At 35.6% G+C, this 16,735-nt stretch overlaps 1 protein-coding gene across 1 annotated transcript in view; it reads right to left on the bottom strand.

Annotated features, from left to right (window-relative positions):
• LOC110109072 (putative lipase YDR444W) overlaps positions 1–16,735 on the bottom strand; it is a 90,699-nt gene that overhangs the window by 17,528 nt on the left and 56,436 nt on the right. Inside the window, exons 3-4 of the mRNA XM_020839972.2 lie at positions 10,831–10,901; positions 5,545–5,790 (exon numbers count right to left, since the gene is read on the bottom strand). Coding sequence (XP_020695631.1) covers positions 5,545–5,790; positions 10,831–10,901 — 317 coding nt within the window. The remainder of the gene's footprint in view (positions 1–5,544; positions 5,791–10,830; positions 10,902–16,735) is intronic.

The following is a 16,735-nucleotide window of genomic DNA, read 5'->3' as shown; positions in this document are numbered from 1 at the left end:
CCGAGATTTTGATTTCCTCTGCCTAGTGCTCTGAGTAACGAATTTGGTGAAGGGTTATCTGATTTGTCTTTACTGACTTGTCAGAAGATTTGTATGCCTTCTGCCCTTTGCTTCTAACTTTGACGGGCTTGATGAAGGGGTAGATGCTAATGACCTAAACCTTTTAAGTTTATACTGGGTTGGTGGCGAGAAGTCATCGGTCCAGAGCTTTGTGCATAGCGGACTTATTGATGACAAAATCCTTTTAATTCAGCCTAAGGCTTTGTATGAATTGGGATAATTTCTTCAGTCATTTACTTTGTGCTTTGGCAGATTTGTTGAAGAAGAATTTCTTCGATCCTCGCTTTGTACTTTATGGATTTTTTGAAGAATTTACAGGTTTTGAACTTGGTTGATAGTATCAAATGTAGGTAGTATCTTGATCCTTAACCACTTGAGGAGACTTTAATCTGATTCACTCGAGTTTATCATATTAGGAGAATTGGAATTTGACAGCCCTTCGTCCTCAGGTTGCTGAGATGGGGGTTCCTCTATTACGGCCTTTCTTATAGCTTATTGAGTAGATGGAGCTGCAAGCGATCCAGCCGTATTTGGGCTTGTTGGATCCGACCTCTTACACCCATTTATGCTTCAAACTTGAGCTATGAGAATTGCACTTCCCAATACTGATTTTACTGAAGTTGTCAGATTTTGAGTCATCCTTTGTGGTTGAAGATTTTGAGCCTACGAACATTCGGTAGTTGTTCTAAACTCAGCTTTCTATTGGAACTTTGATTCTCCAGTCATTTGGAAGAATTCGGTGGACTATGATCACTTGAACTAGTCGAATCAAATCAGTCATCGTATTTCTTACAGTCCCTACTGACGGGTTGACGAAGTGGGGGTTCCGCTATTACGGCATTTCTTATGGCTTGTTGAGTAGACGGAGCTGCCAACAATCCATCCATATTTGAGGCTTGTTGGATCCGACCGCTTACACCCATTCGAACCTTAAGCTTCAGGCTGTTGAAAGACTTCAAACTTTTTCGGCTCAATTTATACGAGTGTGTAGCCACAAAAGTCTTTTTATTGACTTTTAAGTCTTTGTACGTTGGAGAAGGTGGTGTCTCAAATTTTTGAAAGATCACCAACATATACTTTGAAAAATAAGGATTTGTATTCTTTAGCACAAAAGAATATTTGGATTAGTAATTTGAAATATTTATTCGGGGATCTCGGCATGCAATATGATGTCGACTCGAATAAATATTTAAAATGCCCCTATTTCGCAGGGACTTGGAAACTTTAAAATTTTAAATATTTATTTGGGGATCTCAAAATGAAGTGCGATGTCGACCCAAATAAATATTTAAAATGCCCCCAGTCTGATGAGGAATTTTGAAATACATTCTCATAACATAGGAGAATTTCAAAATATGAAATCTATACGCTAATAATCATGTACGAAAACATAACGTATTAAACATAAAATTTTCTTGGGTAATTTTATGCATAATATTTCTTTAGGTATCGGCCATTTATCAGCGGCATGGATCTTTGACCATTCAGATCAATGAGTTGATAAGCTCCTCCCTGGTACACCTTTTCGATGATGAAAGATCCTTCCCAATTGGATACGAACTTGCTACCAATTTTTCTATGTGGGATGATTGGTCTTCTCTGCATCAGGACTAATTCCCCTTCGTGAAATGATCGAGAACGCACCATTCGATCAAAGGACTTTGTCATTCTCGCCCGATAGATCTCCAAGTTTTGTTGAGCTTGCAACCTGACTTCATCGAGTGCATCGAGCTCCTCCATTCTTCATCGAGCATTTTGTTCTTGAGTTAGCTCATTCTGAATAGCGACCGAAGAGATGGCAGTTCAACTTCTAGTGGCAACACTGCTTCAACCCCAAACACTAGAGAATAAAGAGTGGAATTGGTCGGTGTTTTGTAAGATGTACGATATGCCCACAACACCTCTGCCAATTTCATATGCCACTCTTTTTTATTCTTGGTGAGGATCTTCTTTAACAATTTCACCAGTGTTTTGTTAAAGGTTTCTGTCAGGCCATTTGCTCTTGGATAGTATATGGAGGAATATCGCTAATCAATTTTGTGCCGATCAATGAACTTATAATTTTTTGTACTTTTAAATGCGATACTGTTGTCCGAGATTATGCGGCGTGGTACTGCAAATCTGTGGATAACATTATGCGTAAAAAATTTGATCACGTGCTCGGACGTAACTTCTTTGAATGGAACTCTTTCTGCCCACTTGGAGAAGTGGTCGGTTGCTGCCAAAATGAAGCGGTGTCCTGCTGATGACGGCAGATTTATCGGCCCGATAACATTAGTATCACAACATTCAAATGGTCAGGATGCTATTGTAGGATGCAGTGGATTTGGCGGTTGATGTATAACATCACCAAGGATCTGGCACTCGTGACACCTCTCAGCGTGGTCAATACAATCCTTTACTATTCTTGGCTAATAATAGCCCATTCTTTTGATTTTAATTGTCATCTTAGGACCTGATTGGTGTGCTCCACAAAATCCTTCATGAACTTCTACTATCACTTTATCAGCTTCTCGGGTCCTTAGACACCTTCGCCACATTTGATAGAAAGCACGCCGATACAATGTGTTGTTGACAAACGCGTATCGCAATGCCCTCTTCCTGATTCGAGCAGCTAATGATTTGTCCGTTGGCAATCTATTTTCTTTGAAATAGTCAATGAAAGGCTGCCTCCAGTCATCTTCTTCTTTGACATCCAAGCAATGTCACCATGATTCTGAAGCTTGACTAGCATTGCATCTTTTCTTAGGAACTTGATGTTCTTCAAGTTGACTTTCAAGATCAACTGGTTGGGGAGATTGAGGATCAACCGAAGTTACATCTTGCTGGCTTGAGCTTGGTATTCCCTCTGCCTGCGGGAATTGTAACAATGCTGGCTCTAGGACCTGACGATTGGGTATCATAATTACTATAGGCCATTCATCATCCATATTCGTCATTTCTTTAACCAATTTGGCAAAGCAATCAGCTTTGCTATTTTGACCTCGGGGAACTTGAGCTAATTTGATGATTGGAATTTGTTTCATCAGCTCAAGAACTCGTTGATGATAACAAGCCAACTCGAACTTGGTGATTTTGTAGACTCCTAGTACTTGATTTACAACAAGTTGAGAATCAACAAAGCTATTAGGGCTTCAGACTCGGCTTCATTATTGGTCCGAGATTCAGTCAAGCTGAATGAGAATCTCATTATGCCACCCTCTGGTGCTACAAAGATGATGTCGATTCCGACTTGAGCTTTTTCCAAATTTGGAGGCCGAGCGCGCTTAATTGATGATGCTCCATCAAAGTACATTTTCCATACTCGTAGTATCTCCCTCTCTTCGACATTCATGATCTGCTCGTCGGGTAGATCGTCGTTGAGCAGTGAATCCGCAGGGATAGGATATGCAACAAGAAAATCTGCCAACACCTTCCATCTCACTGCCTTTTGTGGGACATGTGATATCAAATTGTAACAGTATCACTGCCCACTTGGCTAAACAACCTGTCAACGCTGGTCTTGTCATCAAGAACTTTAGCGGATCGATCTTTGATATCAAGGTGATTTTGTGAGATAGCATATAATAGCAGAGCTTCTAAACTGCGAAATCCAATGACAAATAATGCTTCTCAAACGAGGAATAGCAGATTTCTGCTCCAATCAACCCCCGGCTTATGTAGTAGAGCACATTTTCTTTCCCATCTTCATTGTGCTGAGCCAATAATGCTCCGATGGACTCTTCTAGTGTTGCCGTGCACAGTATAAGAGGCTTCTCCGAAATTGGCGCCGCAAGAATAGGAGGGTTCAATAAGTATCTCCTGATGCTATCAAATGCTTCTTGGCACTCATCATCCCATTTAAAGCGTATATCCTTCTTCATCAGCTTTGAAAATGGCTGGCACCTACCCGACAGATTCGATATGAACCGCCGAATAAAAGTCAGTTGCCCTTGTAAGGAGCAGAGTTGTCACAAATTCTTTGGACGTGGCATCTCCATAATTGCCTTGTTCTTGTTGGGCTCGACTTTGATACCTAGATGTCGAACAACATACCCCAGAAATTTGTCGGAGGAGACCCGAATACACACTTGAAAGGATTCATCTTCAGATCATATTTTATAATCCTTTCAAAAATAATTCTCAAGTCATCTAGGTGGTCTTTTCGGTCCATGCTCTTAATGACCAAGTCATCTACGTAGCATTTGACCTTTTGATGAATCAAATCATCAAATATACGAGTCATCGCCCGTTGGTATGTGGCACCAGCATTCCTCAGGCCGAAGGGCATAATCGTATAGCAGAAAATGCCTATAGGTGTTCTGAATGATGTATGATTTTCATCTTCAGGCGCCATTTTGATTTGATTGTAGCCCGACGATCCATCCATAAATGAGAACATATCATAGTTGGAAGTGTTGTCAACTAGAAGTTCTGATACTGAGAACGGAAAGTCATCTTATGAGCATGCCTTATTGAGATCCCTAAAGTCGATGCAGATACGAAATGGGTCAAGGCTTATCATTTATTCTTCTTCCATTATGCAATGTACTTATTGTTATAATGAATTGTGATTTTCCCAAATATATAACTCACCTATAGATATATGTTAATATTTTTTGTTATGCTAAGCTTAATGGAGTGACTAAAGGCTAAGAGCGCCAAGAAAGGAATGGTTATGTAAAGTACATCCATAAATGATGATTACTTTTGTTTTGAATTCAGATGCTCAAATTATTGTTTTGATGGACATAAAATGCATGCAATGTATGTATTTAATTGTAAAATTACTCATGCGCGACTATTCTATCATTATGTTACTGAAATTTTTTAATAATGATAGCTCGAGGTGTGGCTTGAGAACTCCCATCATCATAATTATCTGTTTCCAACTTGATTTATTCAAGCTCCCAACCTAGATCATGACACCTCTCTCTGCCCCCCTATGGTTTCTCTATCCTAATGGAAAACTAATAGCTCGATACCCCTCTCTCCTCTAACCAAAGAGTTCATCCCTCTATCCCCTACAGATTCCTGCTCTTTGCTTCCTTCAGATGGCTCATGGCATATTCTCTTTCCTCATAGCAAAACTCCTAAATCTTGAAACAATGCCATATCAAAAGCTTTCTCTTGGCAGATTTCCGCACAATTCTTTCTAGCTTTCATGAACTACAGACCTAAGTCATCTCTCTCTCCATTAAGGGTGAATTTAAAAACACAAGCAATTCATAGACAAAGTAAAGATAAGGGGGAGAGAAAGATCAAGAAGGAAATCATCCACAAACGCCCATCATCAAAGTGGCATCAAATCGATTATATTCAGTATCACAAAAAATATGTTAGCATTCAACAGAATAAATAGAGAAGGAAGATTGATAAAATTGAACCCAAATGATATCGTGGAATTCGTAAATGCAGTCAAATTCATGAAGAAGGCCAGTCTAATATTGAATACTAACATTTAGCAATTTGCAAAACAAAATGCAAAATTATTTTTGATCTAACCTGTTTATGACCTCTCGAACCAAGGTGAGGTGAGGCAAATGTTATAAAATTCATAGCTTCTAACCCAGCTATTGTGCCTTGCCAGTTTCCATCTTCCTTGAACTGGTTTGTAGTAGCAGGAGGAGAGAACCTATTGGAAGGATCATAAAGCCTACCTATAGCATATCTTGCTATCAAACCTCCCAATGAATGAGCAACAAAGGATATCTTCTGTATACCATCCCGTTCATTCACAAATGAAAGTACCTGCACCGGTAAGAAACAAAATGTAAACATGTATCTCAAAACAATGATTACTAAAAGTTCAGAACAGACAGAATACATATAATTAAATATCATATTGCGCCTATAACATCAAAATCATCAGCATTTTGAAGAATATCACAAGGTCAATATAAGTTTATGTAGGAAAACATAAGGGGAAGCATACTCATATTTTTTCTTATTTACAAAAAATTGAGGTATATAATTGATAGGAGATACAAGAGAAGTAGTATAGAAAGAAACCAGGAGGACATTAAGGCCAGTTATAAATCAAATTCTTCTATATATATATATATATATATATATAAGGAGGGCTCAGCGGATTGTTGAGTTAGCGGGCATCCAACCCTTGCTGCAGCTTGGTAAAACAATCCTTGAGGCGGGCGGAGATTTAGACCTTTTTCCACATTTGCAAGAATCCCAATGCCATGGATTGTTGAGGAAGCGTGACTATAAAGTTACTAAGAAGAGTGGCGGCATAGGAATATTTTAGTAATAGAGGTATTTGGTTGATTCTAAAATTTTTACATTCTCTCACAAGCTAGAAATACATGTTGATCATTCTTAACTTGAAAATAAGATTGTTGAATTATGATAGATCAAGAGCATTGTTGACAATAAATGCAATCTTGAGTTTTATCAGAGTGTAATTTATTTGAATGAAGTGTATATCAATTTCAACATATTTAGTCCAATCATGATGAACTGGATTTTTAGCAATGATGATGTAGCTTGATTGTCACGTTTCATCATAAGTTTATAGTGAGAATATATAAATCCTCAAGAAGATTATCACATCTCATTAAATCAATTATGTTCATGTTCACAAACACCATGGGCCATAGCCCTAAATTATGTTTCAGCGCTTCTCTGAGTAATAACAAATTGTTTTTTTGCTTCAACATGTCACTAAGTTTCCCATATGAATGAGCAATAATTTGATCTAGCCCAATTAGAATCAGCAAAGATTTCTATACCCGTCATAAACCCTCTTTATGAAGAACAACCCTTTTCTAGATGTTATTTAAGATACCTAGGCATTCCATACATGGCATCAAGATGCACCTTTGTGGGGTTATTCATGATCTAACTAACAAAACTAATACAACAACAAGTATCAGCTCTAGTATGGGATAAATAGATGAGTATTTATACTAACCGTTGGCACCTCTCTTTTTCTGGTGGGTAATCCCCTTTGTCCAATTTTGTTTGATGGATCCATTAGCATGTTTGTGGGTTTACATTCAAGCAATCCAGTCTCTTTTACTAAGTCCAAAGTATATTCCCCTAGTTTGACCTTATTATTTTCATGCCTAACAAATATTTTAAAGAACTACCATACTTAATTTCAAGTTCTTTTGTAAGAACACATTTCAGCTTATTTATATCTTCTTTATGGTCAGGTGTCAAAATGATGTCATCAACATATACATTCAAGATAGATATTTACCTTGAAATAATTTTCTGGTAAAAAGCAATGATCAAATGTTCTTTTAGTAATAGCCATGCCTTTTAATTACCCTAGTAAATAAGTCAAGCCAAGTTCTTGGTGATTGTTTCAAGCCATATAATGATTTCTTGAGTCTGCAAATTTTGTTTGTATAGGTATTACCCTCAAATTTAGAAGCAATTGTCACATAACACTCATCTTCTAGATCATCATTTTAGAAAGCATTTTAAAATCTAATTGATGGAGAAACCAATCTAAAATTATAGCAAGAGAATAAATTCCCGGATCGATAATCAATAATCAATATTATAGATTTGAGTGAAATATTTTGCCACAAGCATTGCTTTGTATCGATTGATACAAAGCCTTTGTGTTTTACATGAATATCCATTTGCAGACATCTAACAGCATTCTTCCCTTTTAGAAGATTTGAAAAGTTCAAGGACCATTCCTTTCAACAGCCTGAATTTCTTCAGGAACTACATTTCTCTATTCCAAAATTTGTAAAGCAACTTGAATACCATTTGCATCTTCTATGGTAGAAAGATCAACAGTAAAGACAGAACTTAGGAGATAATTTATCATAAGAGATAAAATAGCTAATTGGATGACTTGAGCTTTCTTGATATAAGCAATAGATATATTGAGATCACCATCAAAATTAGTGTTACCGCATCATTGTGAATCTATGTCAGCATTTGGGTCAAGCATTGGGTTTAATTCAGGGAAAATGTTTTCCTCTAATGCGTCGGTTGAATTTTTCCGACATCTAAAATAGATCATATGTATCTTATTTGTTGTATGAGATCTTAAAAATACTATGATTTAGGTAGGTTTTAAATAGGTGTAAACTGAGATCATATGGTAGTATTAATATTATCACAAAACTCATATTCATGGACAGAGTTGATGGTCTACCCTGCATGTGAGTTTTTTGAAAGAATAATTTTTGAAGAATATTACATCCATGGAAGTGTAGTATTTATTAGCAGTTGAAGAATAACATTTACAACTTTTTTGATGAGGAGAGTAACCATTAAAAATGCATTCTAAAGCTTTTGGACCAAGCTTACTCCTTTGATGGGGAGGAATATGAACAAAGGTAAACAGTTGAACGCTTTGATAGGCCTGGTGGAGACAAATATGTTTGTGAGATAGGTCTGAGTGAGAGCTTAATAATGAGTTTTTAACTTTAGGACCTTGGATAAGGTTAACAAGGAATGTAGAAGTAAGAATGACTCCCCCCTAAAAATATTTTGGGACATTGCTAATGATCATAATTAATCGAACAACTTCTAGAAAGTGTCTATTTTTTCCAGCTATCCCATAAACCCTAAGTATAGATACAAGAAGTTAGGTGAACAATCCTTTATTAGACGAAATATTCTCCAAAAATGGAGTGAAAAAATTCTTTCCCATTGACATTCTTAAGGACATGAATTTGAGTATGGAATTGGGTTGGTATGAAGAATAGAATTTTAAAAAATAGAAATGGTTTCAAACTTCACTTTCATTATAAAAATCCAAATGGCTAATGTGATTGTTAGCAAAAGATATAAACTACTCAACACTTGAAATATTGTTCACTTGAGGCGGCACACTGGCACCATACATCACAATGGATTGTATCAAAAGGATAGCAGGCTTTATACGGATGACCAGGATAAGAAGTTTGAGTGTTTTTCAATAATTGACAAGTTTCACATTGGGATGCCTCAGGATTTAGGTTGAGAAAGAGGGAAGTGAAAAGGTTTTTAGGCGCATAAAAATTTGGATAACTGATGTGGAAGTGCCATAACATGATGGTGCTTTCATTGGAGGAAGATACATATTGTGCAGTTTCCCTTGCATTTCACTATTGCCTTCATAGTTCAAGAGGTAAAAACTAGCATTTTCCTTTGTATTATTAATTATCCTACTCAAGTCCGTATTCTGAAATTCACAATAAGTAGAAAAAAAATTAGTATTACAATTCATATCTTTGATATTTTTGCTAATTGGTAATAAGTTGTATGAAAGCTTAGGGACCAACATAATTGAGTTAAGAACCATAAAGCTGGTGACATTTGTAATCCCAATGCCAGTAACTTGCAATGTTGACCCATCTATAATTCTAAAATATATAATTATGTAAACAAGGATAAAATATGTGATATAAGAAGGTATGACTTACTTGAGATCATGTGACTGAGAAAGCACGAATCCATTTTCTTAAGCCGACTTATAAAACAAATATTACTACGAGCAGCGCAGCAAGCTCACAAGATTGCTCACCGAGCAGCCAACTCTCATGTATTGACAACATACACATGTCGAGTTGAAATGTTGATTTGCGCTCGGGGGTCTCACTATTGAGAGGAAAGACAAGGTGAATTATAGGCAATGGTGAAGAAGTGACAATGGCAACATAAGTGCTCAACATGAACATAATGCTTCATAGGGCAACATGGAAGACTTGCGATGTTGACACGCTTATGCTAAGCCAATCAACGACAGAGATCCCTTAAAGATTCAAGGAGAATCACTGATTAGGCACATCGAGGCAAACTCATGAGGTTGACACTTATTTACGAGATCAAGGAGAGCTCATTGTGAGATTATTCGATCAAACTCATGGGTGTCTCGCATGGGATTGCAAGTTTTTGGCAAGGTGCAGTCAATCGAACTCATGTGAGGTGAGGCTTCGAGCAAGCATACTCACTGTAGGATTGCAAGTTCAACATAGGCCTGGAAGAGTGAACCAAGTGATTTTAGTGAGGCTCCTGGGCGAGCAAATAGTGGTATAAGCAATAGCAATGTCCAACGAGGAATCCTCATGGCAAACTCAATGAGGCTCGGGCAAGCAAACCCTCATGGCAAGGGAGTAACGTAATATGAATTGGGCTCTCATACCATGTAAAAAAGCATAAGGGAAAGAATACTCAATTATTCTCATACACAAAGAATGCAGGTGCAACTATAAAATAATTTCTTCCATTATAGCAAGGACTCAGTGGATTGCTGAGTTGGCTGGGCATCCAGCCCTTCTTGTAATTGGTAATTGGCAATCCCGTGAATTGTTGGGTTGGACAAACATCTGACCCATGTTGCATTTAGAGGAATCCTAATAACATGGATTGCTGAGGTGGCATGATTGTTAGTCAAAGGAGTGCAGCGACATAGGAATATTTCGGTAGTAGAGATGATGAGTTGAATCTAGGATTTCCATAATTTATATTAACAGTAATATTTCCTTGCTTTCAAATGGTTCTTTTGCACCTGCTCCATTTTTTTGCATCATTAGGCGTCGTGTTACGAGGTTTCGTCAGCCCATAACAATGTGTAAAAATATGTATTGATGAAAGTTGAGTTATTGAGTGTACAGAATCTCCCTGAAACATTCCAAAAACGTAAGGAAAGAATTGAATGAACTAAAAACAAATACATGCTAGACAACGGTTTATTAACAAAACTATAATTTTTTGGGGTATGAGCCAAAAAAAGTACTAAGAAAATAATGAAAAGAAAAAAACGAGGAATAATTTAAAAAAAAATTCATAGGAGCTGCTAAGTAGGGTAAGGCCACTATGTACCTCATCAGCTAACCTCTCACCCATCAAATCAACACCATCAAAAGTCAGTCTTGAAGAATTGCACTCACTGCCTGCTCGTAAATATTAAAGTTCAATAATATGTGCCAAACAAAAGAAATAAATTTAAAAATAAGTGCATAACCCGGTTTCACTGTCTTCACCGTCCACACAGCAGTAGATGGATGCTAGGCTTATCATAAAATTTTGCAGCTGAATTTATCCTATAGATAATATATATGTTGTAAAAAATGTTAATATGGGGTTATTGCTGTTTAATCTGCTTTACATTTTACTATCTCAATCTATTACTTCCATATAAAAAGAAGTCAAGCAAAAATCAACTATTTAAGTTTAAAGAAGATTCAATCATTAGTTTCGCATTGAACTGCAGTTTTTTTTTTCGAAATATTATTCTTCCAACATTCACGTTCTCAGAGAACAATATTATTTTGATCTAGCATGATTAATTTGATGGATAACACATGATTTCTTGAGGAGGCACTTGAAATCTTAATTCATTCCAATGAAATAAGCAAAAAAAAAATTAAAATTTTCAAAGGAATTAAAGCACTGGCGCCTTCAGCACCATGGTTTCCTAATGCCTAGGGCGTAGGCGCTAGCCTAAACACTCACATAAGTGAACTGACAAACTAAAAAATTTTACCTATTTTAAGTATGAGGATTTTTTTTTTTTTTTTTTTTTAAGTATGAGGAATATTGTTAGAGTATACAATATGATAATCCCCACAATTAAATCTCAACATAAACAAGAAAAAATGCATTTTTAAGCTGTCATTCCAAATAATATAATGATTAAATTTTGTTTAATAGATTGTCTAAAATAAAGTGCTCACAAGATCCCAAAATTCAAGTCCAAATAAGCAAATAAAATTAAAAATGCTAGCTTCCATATAGTAACTCTAATCTAATATTTATTAATATCCATTTCATCTTCTTCATCACCCTAACTCGCATCCCTATCATTAGATTTGTAGCTTTTCATCTCATATTATCGATGTGAATGTGTTAAAATATGATAAAAAATTTACATTGTAGAGGTGAATGCCTAGCACCTAACACCTAGGCTCTCACATAAGCAGCATCTTAGTGATGTCACCCACCCAGGAAGTTCCTGAGGAGCAGGGAACATAGGCGCTTGCCTTTTATAGCACTTAAAACGTGTACTCTTATTAATGACTTGATCGCCCAAAGTCACAATCCCTTCAGTAGGTCTATTACTACTAAAATTACACTCCATATATTCCGTTTTAAATCTTGCAATAGGCTCCATACTAGCATAAAACAAGCCAAAGGACCTATGATATCAAGTTATGATCAAAATTCATACTAAATGGGTTTAAAAAAAGAAGTATACACATGTTTTTCATATAAAATAGTGAGGCCAAAAATTGAAGTTTTTTTAAAATTTTAAGGAAACCAAAACTAACTCCACAATTCAAGTTAGAGAATATTTCAAATCTATCTATATTCTAGCCACCTAAATCAAGGAGAGAATGATTCTGAGGAATATTCTTTAAGGTATTTTAAAAAAAATGTGATAAACATTTAGATAAGGACGTCTTTTCAAATAATTTATCTAAATACATATGATTTATCTTATATTTCCTCTTTCTTTCTTTTTTTTGCAAGATTTAAATTTTTATGTATTTTTTTTTTTAATTTATTTATTTAGGAATTAGATGACAACAAATATAGTTTATAATTAGACTCTGAAGAGCAATTGAATACAAATTCAATTCACTGGGCATTAGTCCTCTATTGTATCTCTCTTCCTCACTTCTTCCATAACCGTTGACATGCCAATCCACCTCTTTGTTTTCTGTGATTGTAAGTTTCAGCCATTGCGAATCCAGCTCCTACAATTTAAGCTACTCGCAACACATAACCAGGGAAGAAACCTAAACCTATTGCTGCTGTCTAATCCCTGTTTTGCTGCCAAGCAGTGAAATCCTTCATTCATAACTGTTGAAAAATGATAATGTCAAAGCTATACAACAAGCTAGCAAAGAGAAAAGGCTAGTTGAATTGAATACAACTAAACCTTACTAGGTTTTTCTAAACAATTTCTAGTAATCAATTTTTTATTGGTCGTCTTGCCATCATCAATAAAGGATATTGCATTTGATCTTATAGAAAAACTCTAGATTTTTAAAAGCGTCTTGAAAAAATCCTAGAAAATCCTATCAGTTCCACGTAGCATTTCACATCATGATTCCTGAATTAATTCAATATTATAATATAATCATATTGTGATGTGTTGATTCATAATCAAGTCGGTATCAAAGGCAATTATTCTACTTGTAGGATTTCATATCATGGGTAATCTAAGTGAATATGAGAGACTAACAAGGATATAGAAGATTCTGGCTCAAATGACTTTGCTTATAGAAAAGTTTCAGCAGTTCCACCCAAGGATGAAATTATCAGTTCATATTAGAGCCCAAAAATCTAAGATGAGTACCCGGGAGGATCACAAGAGGCTAACATAGAATCCTGTGAGTAACCAAGAAGAATATGCAAGTACCCAAGAGGCCAGAAAAGATCTAATGATGGAAAAGTTAGCCGTTTAAGCAAAGAATGACAAGAAGAGTTAATAGGAAAATGCAATAGCTACATGTGAGCAATATGATGAGGGAGGCAATTGTTAATTAGGGCCAAGAAGGTGAAACTTTTGCAGACCACTTTTGTAGGAACAATTACCTTTTAAAGAGAGAACCAATGTCTGGCAGGATCAACCCAAAGATGATCGTGCCGTAACAATGAGTGTTATAATGGTTACGACTTCAGAAGGGTGAAAACTTACCGCAATGAGCAATTCACACCAAATAGAGGACAACATGCTTGTTGGAGAAATTTTATCATCCTCAATGGATTGCATATTTTGTGATCGAGTACGACATAAGAAAGATGATATATAACTCCGAAGGCTAAAAATATCATTTCATTATGAACTCAATAACAAAATTTATAATTTTAACAGAAAATCTCCCATTCAATAGTTGGTTGAATGAAGTTTATTTATTCTGGAGTACAAATGCCCCATAAGAGCAAACCCCTATAATTAATTGCATCTCAAGTATTTGGTACTCGAAAAACTCTTGATTAAACTAGTGATTTTCTTCCTTTTAAAATCATCAAAATATTGTCTAAATGTTTTACTTTAAAATTCATGAAATTCTTATTTAAAGATTTGATCTTTATGAATTTCAAAGGAATAGGGATCAATTTTGATTAGAATTCTTAGAATGAGAGCCAAGGAGAGGAAGAGTAGGAGTACTTGATTTTGAAGAAAAAACTCAAAGGTAATTAAAACTATCCTATGTTGGGCATTACATTTTAGAATCCAATTTTTGTTTAAGATGACAATTTTAATTTAGAATGTTGCTTATATTTTAACAACATATGTTGGAGGAAATGCATGAAAGGTGGAGGCTTGTGAACTAATTGAGATCAACATCTACCTCAAACCCTAGAACTAAAGTGAGAATTACTGAGGGGTGGTACCTCGAACCTAAGTCTAATGAAGTGGGGGACTTACAAACTATACCTCACATGAGGCATAGCCAGCCCGACATCTAGATTTAATTCCCTGCTTGGAAAGGGCTACCAACTAACCCGCCTAGTCGCTTTAAAAATCATGACATCCGACCTCAATGTTTATGAAGAGTAGGAAGGTTATTTTTATTTACAAGATAAGCCTTACAACTTGGCTTTTAGATCAAGACGTCTGTGAGATCTGGTCGGTTCACTTGAACCGGACAGTTATTAAAATAGGCGGATGGACGAAGCAGGTCGAGCGGCAAATCCAGCGAGCAGGGCCGCGACCTGGGCGGACCGCATGAGTGCGCAGAAACTTCAAGTGGGCTCAATTCGCTGTCTGGTGTGAAGCATCGCATACAGGAGAGAAATATAGCGACTCCTCGTGTGTCATATCTTCATTTCACTCATTTTTTTTCGTTGGAAGCAAACCGAAAGAAGAGTATAGAGAGGAAGAGGAAAGTATGTTCATAATTTTTTTTTCTGTGCAAATCATCATATGATTTCAAATCTAAGCAAGGATGAATGTTCAATTAAAAGTAAGAGAATAAAATCTAGAAAAGGGTGGAGAAGAATTTGAGATTTGAAATTGTTTCTTATAAAAAGTAAGTTCTTTAGTTGATGTTATATACTTCACTTATCGTTTCTCTAGTTGAAGAAATAATAAGAAATACATTTTCATTTTTATGTTGGAAGAATTCAAGTGATATAAAATTTGGTACTACGGTGGAGGAAGGAAGAATTTCAAGGAAGGAGGAAAAGTTTAGGTGAGGTAATTATTTTGATTTAATAGGAATTTTGGAATGAATTAGAGTCATTTAATACTATGATAAAGGATATATTTGAAATTATCTTTAAAAATGTTAGTCAAATAAACTTAATGATTTATTTTGGAATTATTGTGGAATTATAAAGTGTCAAGTGCTAAATGATGAAATTAAAATATAAATGTCAACAATGGTAGATTTCATAATTGGAAGAGAACACTTGAAGCCTTTATAGGTGACAATCTTTTGACCTCGAAGGATGGAGTACGAGTGTAGAAATCAAATCCCTTGAATCAAGGTGAGTAAATATGTTTTTATGTTACGGTAATTATATCGTTTCAAATTTTTATTTAATTGTTATAGCATGTTATTTACTTAATTGCATTTCAAATGATTAAATGATTTATCTCTCGCATATTAAGTGATTTATTATATTACTGTATAAAGCATAAGATAGAGCATAGTATTATGATATATGAATATGATATGATTGTTATATAGAATGATTGTATGTGCATGTTGAAATGATGGAGCTCACCTCCTTATAGTACTAGTTGGGGATGTTGTACCCGTGCACGTTAAAATGGTAAATGTTATGAAAAAGTATATGTTAAAGTAATACTTTTATTGGTACTAGACGGTGGCTTCTGTGACGGTTGTACTATATATGAAAAATGAGAAAATTACAAATACAAATATAATGAATGTAAATTGAATATGATATGATATGTATTTATGATTTATGCATATGTTTCAAATGATATGTTTATAGGAAATAAAATTTAAGATGTGTAATGAAAAGTGAATTAAGCATATTACTTATACTGTCTTGAATTATTGTAGTTTAGAAGCATGTTACTCGCTAAGCTTTGATAAGTAGAAGTGACGGAAATGTGTACCGTAAGCATGAGGTACCTGAAGAAAGGTATTTAAATTATTTTTATATCAGTTTTTTTCATATTTAGTGGCTCTTTCAATAAATTGAAATTAGATTTAGATTATAATTTTATCATCCGACCGTCTGATATCGCCTCGTTAATTCAAGCCCCCGAGTCAGGTCATGATAAAAGTAGTATCAGAGTGAAAGGTTTTAACATACTGATTAATATAAAAGAGTCAATAGGATGATTCTATAGGTTAAAGTAGGTATAAGATGTATGTGTTATGGACTACTAAATTTATTTCGTAGCATTATATCTCAGGGCTATGGATCCTGAACATGATGACATTGATGATAGTACGGGAGAAATTAAGATGGAGCTAACAGCCGTAACAGAGATTTTGAGTAGTAGCATTAATGCTACTATGAAATCTTTCATGCAAATGATGGCAGCAATGATCCAGATGATCAAGAACACTCAGACTCAAGTCAGTGGTAGTAGCACTCTCATGGATAAATACTTGAAGTTGTTACAAGACATGAAACTGATGGACCGGTTCACCCGGTCCATCCTAGACCCGTGCGGGTCTATAGGAGGCGGGCGGACCGGCTGGACAAAAAGGGGCCCACCCACTTAAGTGGGGGTAATTTGGGTATGTGAGGGACTTTTGGATTGTATGAAGGGGGCCATTAGGGTTTA

The sequence above is a fragment of the Dendrobium catenatum genome, unplaced genomic scaffold (genome assembly GCF_001605985.2).
Source record: "Dendrobium catenatum unplaced genomic scaffold, ASM160598v2 fragScaff_scaffold_685, whole genome shotgun sequence".
Classification (NCBI taxonomy): domain Eukaryota; kingdom Viridiplantae; phylum Streptophyta; class Magnoliopsida; order Asparagales; family Orchidaceae; genus Dendrobium; species Dendrobium catenatum.
Note: the sequence above shows the minus strand (reverse complement) of the source record. Positions and strands in the feature narration are given on the sequence as shown.